Here is a 24,728-nt window from a genome sequence, read left to right as displayed (position 1 = left end):
ATCTACTTTTTCATGATAATCTAATTTTATGACCAGCACCTGTACATCTGACAGTTTGTATTTGGAGCTACTATGTCAACAGATTAAATTCTTGCCTCTTCTTTTTTTGGCAAGCACTCCTAAGCTTAAACGTCTGTGTTCACAAATCCCTATAATAAATTAATCTGAAACATCTAGCTTTTGATACACTTTTATCAGCACTGAAGGCAGAACTTTTTCTTTGTTTACGATTTCTCTACGATTTCTTAACCAAGCTAACTAAAAGAAACTCAGCTCAATAAATGCATCATTGTCTTCTAATAGTCATAATGGGTATAGCATGATTAAAAAAGAAATTGAAAAGCTGCTTGCTGTCTAACAGCCTGAAAATTTAAACCATGTAATTTAACTTTTTCTACTTTTTGTGTTTTTCTCTTTCAAGCAAGTACTTAAAAGCTTATTTTCAACCTTATCTGTTATCTTGTGCAGAGTTAAAGAATTTACGCAGTGTATTCCATCTGTCACTTTGTTTTTCCAAACCGACCGAGTTCGTGTGATTAAATATGCTGACACTAAAGTCCAGACATAGAACAGCTCCAGCATACCTCAGCTTACTCTGATACACTGTGAATTTGACTGCCCAAGATTTGGTTTCCTTGACAGACTACAGGATTTAGCTTGTAGTGTGGAAAAAAACTAGCTAGAGAAGGAGGAAATGAAGGCATTGGAAGGGCAGAGATAACAATGTTTAGATGTGAAGAAGCAAATTGGACCAGTGTAAGAGAACAGAGCTGAGGATGCAACTTTTCATCGATATCAGGCCCCCCAACCTGGCAACCCTCCAGCGTAATCTTGTTTGGATGCTTTACTGCTTAATGCCTTGTAAAAAGAGAGTAAAATAAGCAAAGAGAAAAGAAGTTCCCATGGAAAGTCAGTTATATTGTGTCACATAATAATAAAATGCCAAAGTAAATGCTTTCTCACCAAGAGCTCTCCCTTTGCCAAATTGGTTTAAGCTGATGTCATCAGCACAATAAGTTGCAAATTCCTGTTTCAATGTAACAATCTCCTTTTCTTCGATTCTCATGAATCCCCCATCATCCTTGAAAGGTTTCTTTTTTTACCAAACCAGTTTCTGTACTAAGATGTTAAGCAAAGCAGATATTTTAATCAAACCAGTTACTAATCCAAATGGATGCTGCTTGTCTCTCTGTTCATATTCGTGAGCCGTTTTTGATACATTGAAACAGGTGCGGTCTCAGCATTAACCATTACGGGGGAAGGAGAAAAAAGGAGACACAAAATCAATCAAAGAATTTCCTGTGCCTTGTTCAAAACATTGTTTCACTTGCTAATTTATACACCTTAACGAAGCGATAAATAAAATGTTAACACACTCCGTAGACCAAAACAGTGTTACATGTTTATACTAGTTTCTATTGAGCTAAATCGCATGACAAAAAAGCTATTTATTTATAATAATTGATCATTATTATATGGTCAGTTCCTCCCATACAATTCAGACTACCACACAATATGTTGCTTTTAAAATAACCCAGCGTTCCCTGTATTGCAGTAATATTTTTCATCAATTTGTTTTCGAGATCTGTTGTGAGATCTGTTGTCGCCCTCATCTCGTAATTTTGATTTGTGAAATAAGAGAAAAGACACTCAAGATCCCATTGGTGCAAAGATTCTGTGTAATTAATTAAAATACATGGAGCAGGGTATTGACATAAAGTAAGAAAATCCAAAAATCATGTTACTACTGTTTCAATGTTAGATTATTTATCAAAAAGAGATTGCCCTGAATATACATGAGAATCTTAGAAATGAGTTCTGGTTGTCTTCAGGTGAACTTTTGGGCAGCTGGATTCACTGTTAGCATTTTTGCTCCTATACTATGCTGGTAAGCGCTGAGTGACGGCAGTTTGCATGCACAACACAGAGATGCTGGGTGATGTCTTACCATAGTCCAGGAGTCGGCAGACTAAACGGTTCAAAAAGCTATATACTGTAGGACCAAAAAAACAAATCTGTCTGGAGGAGCTGCATAAAATGTAAAGCTCTTATAGAAGCCTCAACACTGTCTTTAAGTGTATTAGCCCACCATAAAAAAGGACTAGGTAGGGCTTAAATATATAATAAGCATTCATAATTAAATGTTTATCCTGGAAAAAAAGGTCACATCCTGTGACTACTCTGCTGTATGATATTTGGTGCTTTAAGTTTAAATTCCATTACAATTTGATTGTTTTAGGTTTTGTTGCACTGATGAAATTTTGGTGTTATTTTTATTTTGAGGATTTGGGGGGAAAGAAAGTTCCCATACCTGCATCAGAGCGCTACCTGTTTGATCTGTGAATGGTTTTCCATTCTTGCAACAAAACTAGCAGCAGTAGTGGAGTTTGGAGATGCAATCCAATTCTTAAATCTTTTTTGGCGCTCTAATTTATCCAGACGTTCTGCAATCAAACTTTTCCTCTCACTCCCAACTTGGAGGTTGGCTGCAAATTTAGCATGCCTTCCCTGGAAATGCCTTTCCAAATTACTATTTGACTTCTCATTACAAAGCAAACATGCAGGCAATCCTTCTGCATTGGTAATGAAAGCAAATGATTTGATCCATTCTTCTTAGAATCCTCTGTCCTCATCAGCCATTTTTCCTTTTTTATCCTTTTGGATCCATGGCCCGAAACGCACCCGCCGCTTTGTTTACAAAAACCACCTGCCTGGCACCGTGCCATGCTAAAACAGGTGACGCAGACTATGGCTCAAATCTTTGAAATGTATTGTTTAAATTAATTTATTATACAAAATTTTAAAGCATTGGAAAACATAATTCATTTTTTGTTTGACGTCCTGCACACCATATCAAGGAGCCACATGCTTCTCTGGAGCAACGGGTTGCCAACACCAGTGTCCATCTGAACAAACAACCTCCTCTTATAAAAGATACCTTTTGTTCTTCACAAAACATTTCTTTTTAGTTCTTTTTATGTAAAAAAAGAACTCAGCTTTAGTTGCAGTATCATGTTGGAATAGCTCTTTGTTTTTCTATCTCTGTAGTGAACTTTGTGGCCAAAGCTTGGTCAATATATTCATAAAGCATTGACTTTCTCTACCCTTTCTACCATGACCAGTCATTATTGATATAAAGATTAGGACATGCGACAGCTGTATTTACAGTGTTTCACTTGTTAAATTTAAAATTTTAAACTGGATTTTGTGTCTTAGCTGAATAGATCTTTAATCCTCCTTTTATTCCTTATTATTTCCTGAATGGACCACAAACTTGTGTCCATATTGTCTAAAATAGACTGACTTTTTTTAAGAAGCCTTTTATATATGAGCTACCTTTGACATAATTTTAAACTCCTCCCTAGTAATAACCAGATACTCTTTATTTTCGTTGGCTTGTAATTAATATGATGTGGTTGTTTTTATCTTTTATTTTTATTTTTATATCTTGCCTTTCAAGGCTGATTAAGTAGAATATTACCTGATTGTAGAAAAATCTTTGGCTCATCTCAACAGTATTTGACATGAGTGTAAAGTAAGAGGAAAGATGGAAGTAATGGCATGTGAGAAGGCTGGGATAGGAATTAAGGGCTTTACCATAAAAACTATTAGAGCGAGTGTGGGGTTGAAATGTGGTGTTAAAAACTGGAAGACAAAGACATGTCTAAGTTAACTTTAAGTGAGGAGAAAGTGGATGTAAAATGCGCCTGTTACAGAGTCCAGCTATCAACAAAGCTACGAAATTTTAGTTCCTTTTTAGTATCTTTTCAATCCTGTTCATAGCTTGTTGTCTGCAGCTCATTAGAGCTAAAAGCCCCAGTATGTTTTGCATCTGTTCGAGATTCAGTTCATCATTTCTGTGGCTGCAGTCACCTGGTCCTGTCATTTTGTGTGGTTACAACAACTCAAAGAGATCCCTGGTGTGCATATAAACGTGTGTGTCCGTGAGTGCATTAGTCTGTACTCCGGTCTGGCTTGGCTGTAATGAGGAGCTAATTAACCGGGTGTTCCCCTCGGTGCCCTGAGCAGGTGGCTGAAGCAGCCAGGTGGAACCCAGCCCAAACACACATACACATGCAGTTACACCACCTGCACTAAAAAAAAAAAAGAATACACACACACACAGGGATACACACTCTGCATTGCAGTAGTTCACCTACTGTAGCAGAGTGTGTTTTGCCAGGCAGAGTAGAGCACCCGAGGGGGGCAGCAGCATGTCTGGACCATTGCCCAGGCCAAGAGGGGAAAGGTGGTGGTATGAGCCCTCCAATTTTCAAGGACCAATTTTAGCCATGGGATTTGGGCTTTGCACAGGCATCCAAAATCAATTGGCTGTGCTTACCGGCTTGGCTTTGGTGTTCAAGCTGGATGAAAAACGAGGTTAGATTTATCCCTGACACATGGAGAAGGGAAAGAGATGTGGTGCACTTCACAAACACACTTGCATTTATTTGTTGAGAGCCGGCTTTAAGGGCCAATTTGTCATAGTACACTAGACAGATGAGTGAGAGAATTTTTTCAGAGCAGGCACCTGGTAAAATAGCTGTAATGAAGGTGCTTTTCTCCAAGTTTTTATTCAACTACTTCAACTAATAAGAATCAACGGATAAGATAAAATGATATTATGTTTTTCATTATGACACTGGGGGAAGTTTTTCCTCCCAAACATTAGCATTTGGCAATGTCAGTTTAATGACAAGGTGGTGAAACGGTATTCTTCTCTAATATTTTCCAAGGGCTTCTTCCTCCTCTCTGTTCATCCCGTCCTTTATTTTTTTGTCTCAGCTTCCCTTCCATTTGCCAAGACTGTAGCTTGTGTTTGTTGTTAGATTTCCACGACAACGTGAGAAAAAAGCTTTACGCGTCTTTGAGCTGGACTAATAGCTGCTAACCAGCTTCCTACCATGAGAGATCAAAGAAATCTGTACCGTTTGCACTTGCCAAGGAATTTCTAAATATCTAGAAAAGTATGTTTTATTTTTTTCCTTGACAAATTGAACTTTTTGTGCAATACCAAAGAAAAACACTTGTTTAAAATTTTAAAAATAGTGAATTAAACAGTAGTAGTTAATTGAGCAGTGAGTTACTATTAGTGTTTTTGCATCCATGCAATTATTAGTACAGTTTTTATAAACTCAGCGAACAATGTTAGTATAAAGGGATCAGATATATTTTATCTAATTTCTATCAGTGATTTCATAAAACTCTTCCTGGCTAATTTTAATTTAGCACAGAGCGTTTTTAAAAATATACATAACTTCAAAATATGTTCTGCTTTCTTTCTGCAGACATTAAAAATTTTCCTTCCTTATAAAGTGATAAGTAACAGGTTGTGGGACAGGTAGGTTTTTAAAACCACAAAATATTTTTTTAACAAGATTAATTGAAAATAAATATAAAATCTAAATATTTTACAAAAGAGAGCCATGATTTCACGATATGTTAGATTGTTAACTCATTCATTTATTACTGGATAAGAGCATTTCTTTCGATCAATAACTTGATACTTCATAAAAGATAAAATGGTCATAAAATAGGATTTGTAATCCTGCTTTTTAATCTTATATCCCAGCACAGCTACTATCCTTTATTATCGTAAGCTGTAAACAGATCTTCCTCTTTGAGTATGCCATTTTCTCCATAAACAAGGTCTATATATTCTTCTAGTACTTAAGCTCCGATACTCTATGTGTAAATTCAGCCTACATTAGTTTATATGCTATTTCCATTTGTTGGCTAGTAGTTTTTTTTAACCAAATGTACATGTAGGCATCTGGAGATGTCTTTTAACCTTTCAATTTGTGACCAAAACCACTTTTTTAAACCGTATACTCAATATTATGTTTACTTTGAATATTCAATAAAACTTTGCTCAAGCAGTTGATATAACTTTGACACCAAACACCAGCAATCATATTGCTATCGAGCATTTTTGTATGATAGACATAACTGGATTCTTTAAAAGAAAGAAACAGAGCAGCTTTGTTTCTAATAAGCTCAGTCTTCTGTAGACATAACTTTGCAGAGAGCAGTTTGCTTTTTAAAAGAGTACTGCTTTCCCATTTCCCATTTCTTTATTTTAAAGGTCATAGCTCCAACCTTTTCATCCAAAGAATGGTGCAAAATAAAAATATACAGTAGATACATATTAAAATACATGTAATTTTAAATCAGTTACAAGATCAACGTTGATATGAAGGAATTGAGATGGGAGCTTTGGCGTTGCCAGATTAAAGTAGATCTGTGATGGTGCTAAGAAATGGCGTCTCGTTGTTACATTTCTCACATTCGAGCAGATCAAAAAAGAAGCAAAACATCAGTCAAGTGTTTGTGTCGACTTGAGGAAGCAAATTACTCAGAAGCCGCAGTTTATTTCCTTCTGGGTAAGTGAAATGTTTGCAAAACCTGGCAACGGTCTGGTGAACAGTACAGCTGAAGGCTGTAAAGAGCCAGGGATGTGAATGCGACACCTACTGGTAGTGAGGAGTTCTGTCGATCTCCTTCAAACATCTAACATTGAAGCCACAGCTTCCACATAAAGGGCTTTATTTTAAGCACCATATATATGAGCTTAAGCTCTAAATTACTCAGGTTCAGGTTTAAAGGTTTATTTTCATTCAACCATGAAGGTTGACCCTGAAAAGAAATGAGGCAGAATGTTGAGCAAATGTTTCGAATAGTTTTAAAAGAAAATGTTTTGTTGTGACATATTTTAACCCTTCTTAACTGTTGAAAGACGAATATTTATTGGCATTACTGTGTATATATTTACACTTTTTTTTTCTTAATCTATATTTTGTCCCTACATTTTTATACAAACAGAAAATCAAACCATAACCGAACAACATTTAATAGTTAAAAGCCACATTAAAATTCTTTTTGAAAAATTAAGATACTTTCATAAACAGAACACTGCAAAAAAATGTAATCTAAATAAGTCATTTTTTCTTGCAATAAGTATTGAAATGAGGAGGTAATTGAGACACTTTGCCAATGGAACAAGATAATTTACATTTAAAATATTATCATTTCAAGTGAATATTATCTAATTATCTTATTTTAAGACTAAAAATACTCATTCCATTGGCAAATTATCTTATTTACCTACTCAAATTAATGATAAATACACTTAATTTGAGACATTTTTTTTTTTATTTTTCCATAGTTTTTGCAGTGAATATACATAACCTATATGGTAAACCCTGTAGAAAATGGCTCAAATATTCAGACCAACACACAGCCTAAACAGGTCATATATTTTTAAAAAACATATTCCATTATGGGTAGCATTTCTGCCTTGCAGCAAGAAGGTTGAGGGTTCGATTCCCAGCCTGGGGTCTTCCTGCATGGAGTTTGCATGTTCTCACTGAGCATGTGTGGCTTCCTCCCACAGGCCAAGACTCTTAGGTTAATTGGCCTCTCTGGTTGTATGTCCTGTTTTTTCTGTGCTGTCCTGCGATGGACTGTCGCCTGTCCAGGGTGTACCCCATCTCTCGCTCGTATACACCTGAAGATAGGCACCAGTACCACTTGCGATCCCACTTGGGAAAAAGTGTGTTTTTCTTAGTTTTAAATGTGTTGATGAGCACCGAGAGTTAGGTTGGAAGGTCTCCTTTCCACCACCCTAATCTTTAACACCCTAGTTGGGCTGTTCGAAAATGCTATTATAAGACATGTTGCTTACATAATTGGATCACTTTAAACCTTATTCTGTGTGATAATATGTTTTACTTTGCCTATACAGTAGAAATGGGGGATTCAGGGATTATAAAATGTCCTTTCATGTTTCAACTGGCATTGCTCCACTCAGCGCAGATCAAGCATAAAACCTGTTGATTCCAGAGGAGTTGTCCCAGTTGTTCTTAATTTACTGTGTTTGCACATAAAGGGTGGGGTTTTCAGTATTTAATGTGTTGAGCAGTTGAACTTGTTACTATTGAATCTAATATGGTTGAGTGGAGACCGGAGCAGGTTGGTGGGAGATGATGCGTGTGTGTGAGGGGCGGGGCGGGGGTGGCGGCACAAACACTCCAATACCAACCAATAAACATTCCAGGATCTTTGGGCAGCTGGAGCTCACATTGGGAGAAGACTATGGAAACCACACAAACATTTTTCCTTACCATTTTCCTCAGCCAGCATACAGTAATGTGTCCTCTGACCTTCTCTTTTCCTGCCTCAGTTCCAATCACTAAGCTGCTCTTTCATCCCAAACACACTTTTTTTCATTCTCTGTGTCACAGTGGTGTTAAAGCCATCACCGCTGCACATGTTAAATCATTTAAAGGTTAATTTCAGTGAGATTTCATTACATTCTCCACACGTGAACATATCCCCTCTTATGCCGGACTTTGTCGGCAGATCTTGTTGCACAGCAGTAAACTGAAAAGAATCCATGAGAAGGCCGACAGTCCTTCAGCTGGGGGAGAAACAGCGATACAAAGCTTTCATGTTCCACCTACAAGGTGTTAATGGACGCAACTGCTCACAGCTGTGTGTGTGTTTGAGACGCTTAATCGTAACCACAGCTCCCAACCTGCATAACTTCAGTGATCCATCTGAGATGGTGTTTTCTTTGTCAACTTTCCTTCTGGGGAAATAAGAACGCGCATAAATGTTCCTCATGCAGATAGAAAAAAGAAATCTGAAACCAGAATATATTAGTGACTTTGTTGATTTTCACTGTTCTTTGATTTTAATTGATAAAAAGAGATCCATTATTTAAAATGGGCCCATATTGAAGGTTCAATGCTTTGAACTCATTTCACAAACATTGTTTTCATATCCTAAAGGGAAATTCTCTCTTAGATCTACCTACTCGTCTACTCTGAACTGTTCTACTGGATCAAGGGGTCAGTTCTGCTCAATGGTTCATCAAAGCAGACCAAAGAAACCCAAAATCCTGTCCCTACACAAACAGTGCTGCTTTGATATCAATTTATACATAAAACAGCACTTCATTATTAGAAGAATCCCATACAAGTTGGAGCGCTACTAACCAGATGGAATAGAGAAAACAGTCTGGGAATGTGCCCCCTACCCTTAAAATTTTTTCCCCCTTTCTAGAATCTGGAATAGGGAAAAGTGGGCCCCTTCCAAATGTACTGGGGGCCAGGCCCCTGTCTTTGACTGTAAATGTGGTTCAGCACTTTCATAATTCCTTAAACCAGAACTTTTTTTTCTTTACACATATTTAATATAGAAATAGTTCTTCAAACTTAACTCCTAGAGGCACGGCAGCTGCAACTTTTAATAGACCTTATAAGTGAGATGTCAAAACTCTTATTTTGAAGTAAAATATGTTGGTTTATTTATTACAAGTAAATAGAAATTATGTAGGTTGAAGACAAAATGAATCAAGATTAAATAAACAAACACTAAGACAGAGACTAAGATATGTATTCATATTTTTCTCCTTTAGCAAACATTGCTTTTAGATTGTCTGTGTCTGAAAAAAACTAATTTGTGTTGATTTGGCCAAATAGTTTTGGAAGATGCAGTGATCATTAATTTATAGGTTTTATTGCTAAAGCCATCAGGCTTACAGCATAATCACAGATACTCATACTGTGAGATATAGATAAATTTTCCCAAAATGTGTCTTCTGCTTAATTCCAATGCCCACCTAGTAGCAAGGTGAGTCTGCTTGCTTTTTGATTGCAGAGAAAGAATTGAATGGATCCAAAATGTGAACAATAAGCCAGTACCTGAGATAAGCAGATTGCCCTGAAACATAAAATGCAGTTTCTCAGTTTTTGCATCTATATTGATAAATATGTACTTAAACTCTCCGGTGAATTAGAGTACCTCAGCTATACCAGTTAAAGAATTTTAAAAAGAAATACTTAAAACAATACCATATTCTTATAATTATAAATTTAAGAAATTGAAATTTTTCAGAAAACAACTTCCGTTACCTACTATATGGCATTAAACTAGTGATAGTTTCCCCAATGCTATGTTTGCCATTGAACATTCAGACATTGTTTGCTGCAGGACCGATTACATAAATTCATAAAATAACTTACATTATGGTTTGATGATGACTACAACTTACAGTATGGGAAATGCATGTCAAAAGTGCTGAAATGTGTCACAGGGATTTAAATGCATACTGGATGCTTAATGCAAAACCGATAGCCAGACTTCAGATGTGGATGGGTTTATCTGAAGGGTTGAAGCTACAGATAGGATTTTAGGAGCATCATTGGGGTTGACAGTAAATTAAGTGTCTGTATCTATTCAGCCATGTCTTACTCCAGGGATGTGGTTTAGACTCTGTTCATCCTAAAATATATGGATTAGTGAACGGATAAAAGATTAGATAAAAATCTTCATCTGTTTCAGCTGTCCTGCTCTCACAGCCTACAGAGAAGTTAAAGGCAAACTATTTTCTGTCTTTACTTATTTATTTCCTCCCATTGTTATTTTAGTTTAGTTTCAGTTGTAGACATTCCTTTTTATTGAAATATGTTCCCTCGAGCAGCCTCCTTCCTGACTTAATGTAACTAATACCAGCCTTATTTGTGATCACCTTGTAATCCGCCCTCGCCTCACTTGTTGACATTTTTGGTCAAATGCACTACCATTGTTTACCTCTTTCTAATTTATCTGCGGGTAACTCTGAACCAGAACTCTACAAACGGCCACTTTGAAGTTTTGGACAGATTTCAGGTCTGGCTCTGACTCTGATTTAAAGAATGGAGGGAGTAAATCAAATGCTTTCACACACAAGGGAATGGTGGGTTTCACAATTGACGGTTCAAACGCAAAGCCCACGTTGAGAGTGACTAGAGTTTATCAATAGTGTCATAGTTTGTGAATGCAGAGGAATCTGAGGAAAGACTTACAGTAGAAGCCAAGGTGACATCAAGAAGTCATTTGTGGGAGAAAACTTGAAGTTCCATTTCCCATCTATCCTGCTAACTCGCTTCATTTGGAAGACACCTCCTTATCTGAACTGGACTCAGCTTTAATAGATCTTTGAAGTCTTTTCTCATCACTGATTCATGAAATTAACGTCTCTCCCGCCAGAGATGGATATCTAATGGGCTGGGACAAGCTGAATTCATTAATTATGAAATGGAGAAAATGAGCTCTGCAAATAGAACTTTTGATGGATGATTTCTGGAAGAGCAGCCAGACTTTGAGCCACAATGTGGATTATAAACTGCTCAGTATTATCCTGCTTTACTGGAAAATGTTTCTCTGCTCTCATATGATGCACATAGAGTACACATTTTTACAGGACCGCACATGTGGAAAAGTGTTCAATGTAGTGGACGTTTTAATGCTTCTTCAGCTCATCTGCACACATGCATAAATAAAATCTTTTCTCCTGTCTTCTGCAGCATGCAACTGCAACCTCCATGCCCGCCGCTGTCGATTCAACATGGAGCTGTACAAGCTATCTGGAAGAAAAAGTGGAGGAGTCTGCATGAACTGCCGTCACAATACAGCCGGACGCCACTGTCACTATTGCAAGGAGGGGTTTTACAGAGACATGGCTCGACCAATTACTCACAGACGGGCCTGCAAAGGTAACAACAAACAGAAAGCTGAATTTGGTTGGTTAAATTGGTTAAAGTCAATATTCAACTTCAGCTTTTCTAAAATACATACCATGCTGGTAGCAATTTAAAACTTTTAATGTAAGGCTATAGGCACTGTAAGTGGTTTGCCCATTGTGACTTGTACTGCTGCAACTAACCATTATTTTGCAATGCGATTAATCTGTTGATTATTTTTTCGGTTAATAGATTAATAATTGGATAACCAAAGGTTCCTTAAAGAAGATTTTTTTATTAAAATAAACCAGGTGAAACTAAAACGTTTCCACTTAAGCAGTTCTGGATAGAGCATATTGGCAGAAGAAAACATTTTTTGAATCTTAAATGCAAGATATATATTTTTTTGTTGTTGTTTTTTTACAATTTTGATATAATTACTGCTCTAAATGGGTTGCTCTGTCAGCTGAAGGCATGGTTTAGAGCTCCAGTTAAAAAATAATGGATTACTAAATTAGTTGACGAATATTTCAATAATTTATTCATCAGGATATATCAGGATTATTTCCAATTAATTGTTTCAGCCACAGTGCATTGCTACTGATCTAGCTGAAAAAAAGGGCATCATCAGGAATAACAATTTATGTTTATTGATCTCACATTTGAGAAATTTCCCTCTCCATTAAACCCATCCCCTTGGGGAGCAGTGGGCTGCCATTATGCATTCCGGAGGGGTGAGTTTCAAACCAACAACCTCCAAACTCTATGCCCTAACTAAAATAATTAATTTATAAATAGAAAAGCTCTGGCTGTTTTATACACAGAATTAATTATGTGTTTTATTGAATTAAGGCTTTTCAGAGGAACACATACACCTCCATATTGCACACATGCGTCAGAACTTCAAGTGAAGCTTTGAGTTTTTACAGTTAAAGTTAAGATAAAAAAAAAATGCAAATGGAGGAGGAGAAATAAGAAAAAGTTTGAACAGCCCAACTCATTTTGCTTACACATACACAACCCTGTACCCGCTCTTGAGAAGGAACGCTTATTTAACGTGTGGAAGAGCAGGCAGAAACCCATTTCTCCTGGTACATGCTCTGTTTAAAAGTTATTGTTAGCATCGCTCATACAAGCTTACTTTCCAAAAGAAGATTTGCAATTTTTCCACTATGTCAGACTCAACACCGGTAAGTGAAAATGGGGAAGAGCACGTAGGACGGCCTTATGTAAACATATCGCCAGAAGAATTGACAATTGGGAAGAATACTTATTTTCATGATCCACCCGGAAAAAGATCATCCTCCACTGTACCTTAAATGTAATCAGTTGACATAAACAAAACATTAAGAGATCATTAGGTCTGTATTACTACCGTAATCCAGTGTGATCGATGATGTTAACAAATGGCAACGTTAAGTTTTGTAAGTCACTATTCAAGTATTTTGTTGTTCATGTTCCTTTAAAACATTTGCCTTTAAGCGTTGTTTTATATATTTCAATACAAGTAAAGTGGTAAAACAAAACGGCCAAATGAGATGTTCTAAACCTGTTAATACTCCTAATAATCATGTCAGCTCCAAAGAACTTTAAGAGGAGCAAGATGCTAAAGTGTAATGAAAAACATATGCAGCCATGGCAACTTTCAATAAAAAAATAACAGCATGTCTGATTTGGCATGCTGTTACACTTAGAATTAAAATGATACTATGCCTAAAGCTTCCCTGGCTTTCCCATCAAATGTTCCCCCCAATACCCCACACACCACATAATAGTATCTTTTCACCGCGGCATCTCTCGATGGAAAAAATGCATTTTACTAGTTCACATTTGTAGTGAATATATTTTTCAGCCAGATATTGGGCTGGAGACCTTGTAAAAATAACATTAGTTTCCTGTACTTTTTGCTCGGGAAAATGTTTAAATAAGAAGCTGAGAAGAACTGTTTTTCCCCCTGCCGGTCCTGGTGAAACAAAAAAAAAATCTCCTACAGCATAAGAAGATATCATTAGGTAGACTTTCCAACTCTAACAGGTTCTAAAGGTCTTTCGGTTGAAGTTTCACAGCCAAACTCTCTTGCTGACTTCAACAGACTTTTTCTCTGTCACAGATGCAAGCTGTAACCCAACACTGGAAGGTTAGATATGATGATAATAGGGCCCAGTTGTACAGGTCAGGACCACAGGGACTCGGAGCTATTCAATATATAAGGGTAGAAAGACCTAATAGCATTTTTGTTACAAATAAAACTAAATATAATATTGACTGCATCTTAAACTGCAACATTAAGAAAGAACTGCTACCACACATCTATGCGTGCCTCAAAACCTGAATGCATTTGTTTCCATCATGGCTGCAGAGCTGAGAGAGATGTAAGTCAAAATATCTCTAAAGTTTTTTTGTCTGGCTCTGTCAGTGACTGATCAGAGCAATCCCCTGGCCTTCAAGGAGCCCCCCCCATTTGTGTCAGCCCTTCTTTTCATCTCCAGCTCAACAGATGTTTCATAGCATTGCCGGCTCCTTGACTGCTGGCTTTCCTTGCCTTAAATCACTGCAAACCTTTGACACCTCTGTATTATCTCACTAAATTCATAATTCTATTTTAAAACTCACTATTCTCTGTTCTTTATGTCATGAATAAAGTTTAAGGTTTTGCTTAAGTTTCACACCTGCAAGTAGACAATAAAATGCAGGTGTTTTCGAAGGAAATGGAGTGGTCAGTAGAAAGACCCTATGGTCTGCTCCTGCTTCTGATTAAAAAGAACTAAAAAAAAAGGTCAATAAATCAGCTTTTTTTTTTTTGCTACATTCTCCTATAAAATTATTAATAATACCTATAATAATTAGAATAATCTTCATCAGACAAGAGCTTGTTTTTACAAAAAAACTATCTGAGGGTTGTAATATTTCATACAATTTCAAAATAATTAAAAAGAAAAGGTATTTCTCTTTTTCAGAAAAAGATATTTGCAAAGTTAGGGTCAGGGTTATGCATTCATGGGTTTTCTTTTGGTGCTTGGGTTTCTTCCAGACTCAGAGGAGATGAATGTTAGCTAGATATCCAAGTGCATTTTGCAGTGTTTGTCCGGTTTATTTCTGTCTGTCCCGTTGATTAACATCTGAGATGTCCATGGTGTACCCTGCCTCTCTCTCAGGGACTACTAGCAATGTGTTTTTAGCTTGTTTTCCCTTCTGAGCTCAGCCAGTCACCTGGCTCTTCTCCTGCAGTTCCTCCTCCTCAAATAAGTGTCCACCCCCCTTTATATATCACTGAGAAAAAAAAGTCACATTGGAAACAAGATTCATGCAATCAAAATTAAGTGTCGTTTTGCTGGACCAAGAAAGTCTACCATCAACATCCATGCAGCCAGTCTCTGACGTCCAATAATGCCTGTTAGTTAACCATGATGGGGATGTAAGTGTTCTCACAAAATATCGTACAGATAGTTCGGAAGTCTGCCTTTAGTGTTTAACCTTAGCCAGATTTATATGTGTAGTTCAATTTGAATTCTGTATAATATCCATTTGGATGGCTTCCTGTGGAAAGTTTTCACAAAAGGGAGGGGCATTCAGTATAATTCTTCTTGAGCTGATTGGATAAATCACTAGCACCTGCCTCCCATTTGAGCTTTTAGCCAATCGCAGTAGCAGCTGTGATGTATAATAAATATACATATAAGTGTGTTTTATATTTAATTAGCATGCGTATGTGGCATACCCTTCAACCAGAATAATTCCGACAGGTTTTTCTGGTACAGCTCGGATAAAAACATCCTTTTAAAGTTAAACAGCCATGACTCTGGGCTCCAATTACCAGCTGGTAATCGCCGAGGAGGGCCTTTTCATCATTGCCCTCAGGTTTTACAGCAGTAATGTCACTTGGTGGTCTATAAGAGCGTCTAAAGGAGACATGATTGTAATGACGGGCTCCTTCTGCATCTTTTTGAATTGTTTCACAACTAGCGGAGGTGACTGATAAACTAAACTCTTAACAAATCCTGTTGGGAGGACAGAGCAGACATCTTTCCCATCAACAAAAGGCACAAATCACATCTGTTTACTTAGAAGAAATAGAGAGTATTCCTACTAAAACATACTGAAAAGTGGAGTCTACAGGTACTTCCACCGGCGCAGCCATGTTTGTTTTGTTTCTGCCTGCTGCTTCTTGTCATCTCATTGCATCTCATTAGTTTGAAACATATCTTTATTTGAGGCAAATGTACCTCTTGGCCTCTGGCAAGATGTTTTTTTTTTTTTTCGGGAGTTGGTCAATTCACAAATCCAACAACAATTTATCTTGCTTTCAAGGCGTTTTAGCTACCCCTTTGATTAAAGAAAGGACATTTAGCCTTTGAACTAGAGTTTGCTTATTTTTCAAATGTGCTAAAGTGAAAATAAATACATTTTTAGGTATTTTCATATCCCTGTATAAAATTAATTCATCAAAAGTGTGTTACAGTACCTTTTGACAGCTTTGTTTATAGATAATATGTCTGAAAAATGAGGTGCTTGTTAAAGAATGGGGTTTGTGCCATTATAGACAGTCGAAAAAAATATTTTGATTTTGGGTAATTTATTACTTAAAGGTATGTATTCCCTATGATTGAGGAAAAGGAATTACTGTTTTTAAACTAAACTGCTGTTTTGGGTCTCAAACTCTTTATCTGAGCTTTTATGGAAACAGTTTCTGCTCTGACTTGTTTCATAGCCACCAGTCACAAACTTTTGACAACATTTGATCAATGTTTGAACTCACGGTTAAAAGGAGGAAGTCTAAAACAGAGTTTAACATAAGTTGATGCAAATAGGTGCAGACGTTGAGTATTTGACAGGACCATTTGCGAGGAGCCTGCGAGGCCTACCTCTGTTTGAACACAAGAAATTAAAAATTATTGTTTTGCTTATTTAGAAACTCTGAAATATGACTGAAAGGGTGTTCACCAAACTAGATGGAGATTGTTCCATATAACAAGTTAAGTAAAACAAATCCTTTTTTAGTCCTTTATTCGTACGTAATCTTACTTTGCTTTTCCAGCTTTTCAAAGTGAATAATCTTTAAAGTTTATTTTACCTTATATCTCTTTTTCCTAAATATAATGAAACCTTTTCAAGATATTTATCAAGCACATTTTCTCATAAACAAGACAAAAGAAAGTTATGTTACTTCAGGGAGCCTAGCATTAACAGTAGTGTTGCACCGATACCAATACCATTATGGGGCAGGGCCCCGATCCAGCAGTAAAATGGTGGTATCAGTATCGGCGAGTACCGACAAATAGGGCACCGATACCATTTTGAGAATTAAAGTTTCAACTATTGTCACCCATTTCAGGTAAAAAGTCCTACTGGATTCACTTTGTATTAGTCTTTTTCCTGCTTCACAAAGGTAGGCAGCAGCTTGACAAAGCCATGATGGCAATTATTTTACATCCAAGTAGTATGCAGTTCTTCATACATATAAACATCTATTTCATGGTATCGGTATGGTACCGGTATCGGCCAATGTTGCACAGCCAGGTATCGTATGGGGGGCAAATAATGGCATAGGTGCAACACTAATTAACAGAGATGTATTGTTTGATTCATGTTTGCCCAAACCCCTTTAATGTTACCAAAAACCTACAAACAAAAACTACAAACACCTCAAGCACAGATGGCTGAACCAACAGCAATCTGCTAAACTGCAGAAAGGCCACTTATAGGACCTGCCCTTCTTAGGCAGCGCCTCCTGTCACATCTGTAGTTACACAGGCTTGAAAAGTCATCAACATCTGAGGTTGTTTTTAAAGCTCCTTAACTGGCTCTAGGCCATGCACATTAAAGTCCAGAGAGGAGGGAAGCTGGATCTGGAGAGTGACACCAGCAACCATCCCAACCCCCATCCAGATTCTGTCCCCCCGAACTCCAAGGGTATCTGGCACTGGTCACAGTTTACATAATAATGTAGACATTGACAGTAAACTAAGAAGTTTTACCACCAGCGCCTATTTAGAAGCAGGGTGAGTATGCCTAACATAACTCACATCTTGTTTATGCTGACCTGGTTGATACCCCTGTGCTGTTAGGGGATCGGTGTGAAAACAATGGGCTGTCAGTGCTTTGCTGCGTGTCTCAGCCGGCATGAGAGATCAACAGCAGGGGAATATCTTACAGATCAAATAACCTGCGTTTATACCTTATGGGCTCTGGACACATATTTTCATACACAGAGTAAACACGGTGTCCAAGGAGTTTGATGTTTTTGATTAGAATCCTACGTTACTTCTTGAAATATTTAGCTGCATCATCAGTTTTAATATTCACTGCTTGGTAATACTGTTTTTTAGCTCTAAAGACATACATTTTAGGAATGCCATACATTTCCAGCTGTTTTATGGGGGTTTTGTGGTTAAAATAATCACTGGCAACAGGTTCAAATCTTACTGATGGATGAGGGCACATGTGTGGTTACAACAGACCAGGGTCAAGATCCTTCATGTGTTGTTGCTCACCTCACAAGTAACAAGTTGTCAAAGGTTATATTTTGTGGACCAGTCTGCATTTTTCTGAGGGAGGGCTTGAATACATTCTGAGGTTATGGATTTATAGCTTTAAATTGAACACAATCACTTTCACACCTGTGGCCTGATTAGCCTGCGAGGAAAAGGCACAAGTGTTTCTGAAGATCTGGGCTGCAGTTAATCTTTTTGTACCGTTTCCAGATGTACACAATCACCCCTGAGTGAAAGTCAACCATCAAAACCCCCCACTGGCCCCGTCAACAGATGGTATAGTCCTCTGCTATTGTTGTAGGGGCTACAAAGAAATAAGAGGCACACAAATACCGTAACAGTTTTGTTAGGTGGTGAGAAGTAGCTTTGGCGTGTCAGTAGATGCCTTTCTCTACTAAGCCGTATCAGTCACTGTTTGATTACAGGGATTTTCCCCCAAAAAATGAAATTGTAGACAGTCATGCATTTTTTTATTAATAATTGCATGAACAAAAAAGTCCCTGAAAATAAGAGGAAGCACAGTTCAGATTGTGTTTAATAAATATATTAGAACGGACAATGTAAAAAAAATAAAAAGTCACAGCAACAAAAAAAGGACCTGATTTAATGCTTTAGCATTTTTAGTTCTTAAACATAGTTTTCGATAATTCAACCATGAAATGAAATGTATGCTATTTGAATTTGATGTGATGGAATGAAACAAGTAGCTCATTGTTTCTCCAACAAAAGAAATCTGAAACGATAGTCACAAATTAAGTCCTTACTCATATGTAAGAATGAAGCAGTCAAAGTCATTACATGAAGCTAGTCAGGAATCTGTGATAAGTTTAGAAAATTGAAACTATCTATCCAATTTGATGGAGATAAGCTCTTTTCAGCAGCACTTTTAATCTCTGGATGTTAAAAGCTGGTTGAGACTAATTAATTGACAGCTGTAATGGCAACAAAAGGTTGTTCTACAAAGTATTTATTCTAGAAAGCTGAGCATAAATGCAATGCACCTTTTAGACTTTAATTGTTGAAGAAATTGCACTCTATTTGATGGCATTAGGCACAAGAATATAGTTGGATTCATTTTTTGTTTATTCGGCTGAGCACATGAGAGTCTGTGTTTTGACGATTCTAAGGCGAAATGTTTCTCATGTTTCTCTCACATCCTCTCCTTTTCTCGTTCTGATGAGTGGCTCTTTCCCTCTTCCTGTCATCCTCTCTGCTTTCTTGTAAATATCTGTCAAAGTGCTTCTGACCCACACCCTGGATCATGTATCTAACAACTTGTTGGTGCCAAAAAGTTTCCATTTGGATAAAGTAGCTTAAATGAATCACCCAGAACCGGCAAAACTATGAGAAGTCCTGCCAAAGCGAGGTGAGTGGAGCAGTGGTTGTTGCTTCTGGCATTTGCCATGCATTGACCAAACTTTTGGGAAGTGATGAAATAACGCAGCACTTCTCACCAGACACTGTTTGAAAGAAGAAAAAAAAAAGCAGAAAGGAGAGATGAGGGTGCATCATCGTGTTTGGGTTTCCCATCACTAATCTATTGAACAAATCACTAACGCTCCCCTTTCATCGTCACTGTCAACACACAAAAAATATCCAAAGTCTTCCAGAATTTTAAGGAACCGAAAAGCAAAAGTAATCTAGACTGAAACTAAATAAAAATTAATAATTTATAAATACATTAAAACCTTCCTGCCTTTTTGTTCTCTATGTTCGAAACCACTGAATTACTCCAATGTGATCAGTTTTAACCCACATTTTTAGTCTAACCAAATGGCGTGTGTAGCTTTTGTCCTCTGTATTTTTTATATTAACACTCTCCCTCCTCCTTTACACCTGTTTTCAACACCTTTCCCCTCAGCTTGTGACTGCCACCCTGTGGGCGCCGCGGGAAAGACATGCAATCAAACCACCGGCCAGTGTCCTTGCAAGGACGGCGTCACTGGCATCACCTGCAACCGCTGCGCCAAAGGCTACCAGCAGAGCCGTTCACCAGTGGCCCCCTGTATCAGTAAGTAATCGATGCACACTACAACACACCAATACTGGTAAAAACAGATGCTAAGCTCAAACATACATTCTTTACGAATTAGTAATCTAAACAGATTTCCAGGGACTCTTCTTAAAACTGGTAGATATTGATTAAAACCACTGTGAGGAAATTGTTTTTTCAGAGATGACCGAAGTAGTTTTCACTTAATATAGTTTGTTTGAAATATATTAAGAAATAAAGAGAAGTGTGCTTGATTTCCAATGAGTCACTGGAAAGCTAGTATTCAGATCCATACAGGCTGTCACTGTTATTCCACTTTTGTATATACTCTATGTGCTGTTGATCTGGTGTTTAATTTCCTGTGACAAACGTGTGTGTGTGTCCATGTGGGTTATAAATTCTACCAGTGGCCTGGCACAAGCAGGCATTTGTAAGTGAGGGTAACTCACCTCCACACTGAGTGCCACATTGCACTCTCACAGACTAGAGTCAAATCCTGCCATGCCTCCCAGCACCACAGCTAGTGCTGCTCTACAGTGACACATGGTGCCATGTCGGTACTCTCACATGCAGCTTTGGAGCAGATGGCAGTTGGTTATGAAGGAAAAGACAACTGTGGACATGGATGACCGACTACACATGGGTCTGGGTGACACCAAAGTGTCTTGTAAGAGGAAGAAAATTGCATTTATAAATTTCTTTTAAGGTTCTACTGCATAGAAAGTGCCATGCAGTGATGCGTATTACCCTTGAATTGTTTTTTTTTTTGCAACCATTTTGTTTTGCATTGTAATTTTAAGTTAATAACCAAAAGAAAATAGTCCACAGTAATGAACTGCAAGGAAAATGATTTGATGATATGAATTGTACTGAAGTTTGACAAAAGAAAATTCATTACCAATTAAACCATATCGACATAAAAACCAATCAGAATTGCACTTTGCTGTGAGGTGCAATTTGCATTTATATTAAGTCCCCCTAAGCTAAGGAGCATTGGTAAAGCTGCTTGAAGTTTGTTTCAACCAGCTTTGCACAATCAAAGGCTAAAGTTTTTGCTTAATTTTTCTTGTCAGAAAAGTTAAAGCTCAAATTAAATGGAGAGCCTCTCTGAGCATTAGTTTTAGGTCTTGCTACAGATTCTCAATTAGATTTGGTCCCAGACTAGGCCATTCTAACACATGGATTCGCTTTAATCTAAGACATTCCACTGTAACTCTGTCAGAATATGTAGGATTGTCCTCCACAGTAAACCTCCGCCCTGTTCTCCGATCTTCTGCAGCATTGCATGTTTGGAAAATGTCCTGGTTTTAGGTGCTTTCATCTTCACAGCTCTCCTGATCCTGTGAAGGAGAATGCTGCCAACATCATCTTCCATTTTGCATCAATAAATCACAGGGGGTCGCATGACACCCAGGTTGATTCTCTTTACTAATATGGTTATTAAGTTGGCAACATAGTTATTAAATTGGTGGTATCAGAGAAAAGTCCAGATTTTCTAACATTTTTCCTGATTTTTATTTACAAAATGTTTTAATGCCAGTTATTATTTTTCTCCTGCACCTCACAATGTAGAATTAGTTTGTCTATTGTAAAAAATCCCGATACAAATCACTGCATTTTGTGACGTCTACATACCAAATATGAACAATTATCACAAAGTTTCATGTTCATTATCTGTAAAAAATCCTGCGATTAATATTTTTTACTGGCCTCTTGGTACTAATTTTCACCTCCTGAGGCGTCTGTTCTCCACGACAGAAGACAAGCCCATTAAGCAGCCAATTAGTATGATGGCAGCAGCCCATATCCAAATGATCCTTTCATCATCTGTCCATTTTCACAAGATGAGGCCACGAGGGCTCAGGGACTCGGAGTGGCTTCTAGCAGCTGCGCCTGCCGACACAAAGCCTCCGTGCGCCCTTGTTTGTTTTGTTTGGCAGGGTGTCCATAATCGTCTTGAGACAACTGCTGCGTTTGCCTCAAATCAGCTTTCCAAGACTCGCCCCATCCCCACCTCCAACACACTCCCACTCGCTCGGCTGAAAACCCTCAACATCCAAATTTAATCAAAAGCAGATCCTCTGGGTGGATGCAAAGCCAGCGTTCCGGTAATTCTCTTTTACGGTAAAAGCGGATGACCCGTTGTTAGCATTAGCATTTGTATTGGAAAGTTGCATACAATTAGAGCAGAGGTCCATGAGGAATTCCTCGAGCCACTTTAAATGTGCAGCCAGCGGGCACATCAAGCGAGGGGGCTGCATCTGTCTCAAGACGATCCAAGCAAAATTGCACCCCTTGCCATCTGTCCATCTGTCTCCACGTGCTGGCGTGGATATTACACAGGAGTGTTAACCCAGCATCTGCTGGGGGGCATGAGACTAATCTGGCATAACTTTCTGTTTCTTTTTTTTTTGAGTGGGCCACAAAGAATCATCCTCTCCCTTCAATAAGTGTTTTTTAATGCATTTTCTCTGCTTCACTGGATTGCTACTTGGAGTCAAATTACAGTCAATTTGATTTAACTCATAAAATCGGAACCAGTCGTTCATGTTTTTTGTCATTTATAGTTTGAACCCCACCCTATTAGTCTGTGCCAGGCTTAGCTCTACATCTTCCCACCAAAAAGTATCCCTGTCCGTCTGTCAGACTCAATTTAGGAAAGAAACATGTGTTTTCATTTACAAAGCTGACTTGCATTTGGCAGAATCCAACCCCAGTGTCTCTAATTATTGTCATCTTCTTCTACTGAACCTCTTGATTTGCTTTTTGTGTTTATATACATCTCCTCTAATAACCTTATGTATTTTGTTTCTGCAGCTATACATGCTCACTTAGATTCAAAACCCGATCCTTTTACGCTTCTTTGAAAGCTATGGGTTTCCATTTAACCATTGAACTTAATTTGCATTACTTGTATGTGTTTCAGAAATCCCTGTGGTCAACCCCACAGCTGCGGTGAGCAGCACGGAGGAGCCAGCAGGTTAGTGTAGCCTCTCTGCACCTCACTCATAAGAACTGCCGCTTTACGAGAGAAACCTAAACATATTTCTCAACATTTCTAGACAGGAATTGTAAGGTGTGGAATAAATATTAATGCAGGGTGGGTCTGAATGTTTGAAGTTATGAGTGCAGAACGAGAGCATTGGGGAAGGCAGGATTTTTCCATTGTCTTAAAACTCTGTCTCCTTGGCACAGTTAAGTTAGTGGAGCCTTGCTCTGTAGCCAGTGGATTGGCTGCAGAGGTGATTAGTTACAGTATCGCAGCAAAATATGATGGAAGTTAGAATTCCGAGGTGGGAAAAGAGAGTTGGCAAATGAAATTGGGGAAATATGTTCAGTCACTCCTTTCAACTCTCCAACTTAGGCTTTGGTCAATTACCCTGTTCTTATTTTTCATGCAGCAGCTGTTTGCTTTAAATGGTGGTTGCAATTTGGAAATGTTGATTCATTAGGTGATTTAAAGCATATATCATCACTCAAAGCTGTAGATTCTGCCCCCCACTTTGTCAACTCTATTTGACACCAAAGCATTTTAAAAGCACCAGCTATTGTTTAACAGTTGTTTCAACAACATCGTACAAATCTTTAAATCCCAAACTGTCAGGTTTTACTTTTTAAGTTGGGTTCAACTTTTGATTTGTGTGTTCTTAACTTTCAAAAGCAACACTTTGAGAGTTCGGTATATTTTTAATGATTAGATACCTTGGCTTAAGTTAAAGGTTAACCTTGGAAATGCAAACAGTGGGCAGATTTTTATATAACTCATAAAAGCATAAAATACAGGGAAAAAATATCGCATTAAAGAGAACATTAAATAGTTATTGATTTCCCCATTCCTACAGTTTGTGGCGAGGTTAGATGATGGAAAACCTTCATCTGTTACCTAGCAATAAAATAATATAATTATTAACAGTAAAATACATATCCATCTTTCATCTTTGCTCCTTTAGATGTATGTATTCATGTAGTCAATGTCCCATTTAATATGATATACTGATGGCAGAATATTCTAGGCTATAAACTGGGTATGTGCTTTATAATCTGATTTCATCTTTTGTCCCAATTTCTAAAGAAATATAAAAATGCGTTGGTACGACTGGCTCTTCAGATAACCCAGATTAATTCACACCTCTTAAAGGTATACGGAAGGATTTTCACGAATTTTGAAAAGACCTGCACTCTCCACTTAAAAAAAAACATGCACAACCCTGTCCCTTCTCCCGAGAGGAAACGCCTATTAAACGTGTGCGAGAGCATGCACAATCCCATTTCTCCTTGTTTTACTAGCAGTGATGTGAAATGCATTTCTCCAAATAGCATGCCAAACTTTTACCTGTGAAGTAGGACTTCACAACCAAATCAGTGGGTAGCCAGACCTGTGCTTTCAGTGCACGTTATCATGTAAAATAATCTCTCAAAAACACTCTGGTCTTGTTTCTCTCTTCTTAAACCTTTCTTTTCTTCTGATACACTTTGTAGACACTTTTTCTCTTATGACCCTCTGCCATTTTTTAAAGAACAGCGGTGAGAAAGGCGAGCTTCAATTACTTTCTGTAAACGTAGCTCACCACACATGTACGACTGAAAGTGCGCATGCTCAGAAACAGATCACCAGAATGATTGGCAATTAGGAGAACCACTTATTTTAATGATCCACGCGGAAAAAGGGCAGCCTCCCCTATAACTTTAAATAAATCATTATAAATATTTTGTCATTATCTCCTTTCTATCTCTTCT

The 24,728-nt window shown here is 37.8% G+C and overlaps 1 protein-coding gene across 1 annotated transcript in view; it reads left to right on the top strand.

Moving 5' to 3' along the window:
* LOC107085022 (netrin-3-like) overlaps nucleotides 1-24,728 on the top strand; it is a 65,012-nt gene that overhangs the window by 33,131 nt on the left and 7,153 nt on the right. Inside the window, exons 3-5 of the mRNA XM_015375145.1 lie at nucleotides 11,352-11,540; nucleotides 19,860-20,009; nucleotides 22,918-22,971. Of these exons, the coding sequence (XP_015230631.1) occupies nucleotides 11,352-11,540; nucleotides 19,860-20,009; nucleotides 22,918-22,971 (393 nt within the window). The remainder of the gene's footprint in view (nucleotides 1-11,351; nucleotides 11,541-19,859; nucleotides 20,010-22,917; nucleotides 22,972-24,728) is intronic.

The sequence above is a fragment of the Cyprinodon variegatus genome, unplaced genomic scaffold (genome assembly GCF_000732505.1).
Source record: "Cyprinodon variegatus isolate N-32 unplaced genomic scaffold, C_variegatus-1.0 Scaffold113, whole genome shotgun sequence".
Classification (NCBI taxonomy): Eukaryota; Metazoa; Chordata; class Actinopteri; order Cyprinodontiformes; family Cyprinodontidae; genus Cyprinodon; species Cyprinodon variegatus.
Note: the sequence above shows the minus strand (reverse complement) of the source record. Positions and strands in the feature narration are given on the sequence as shown.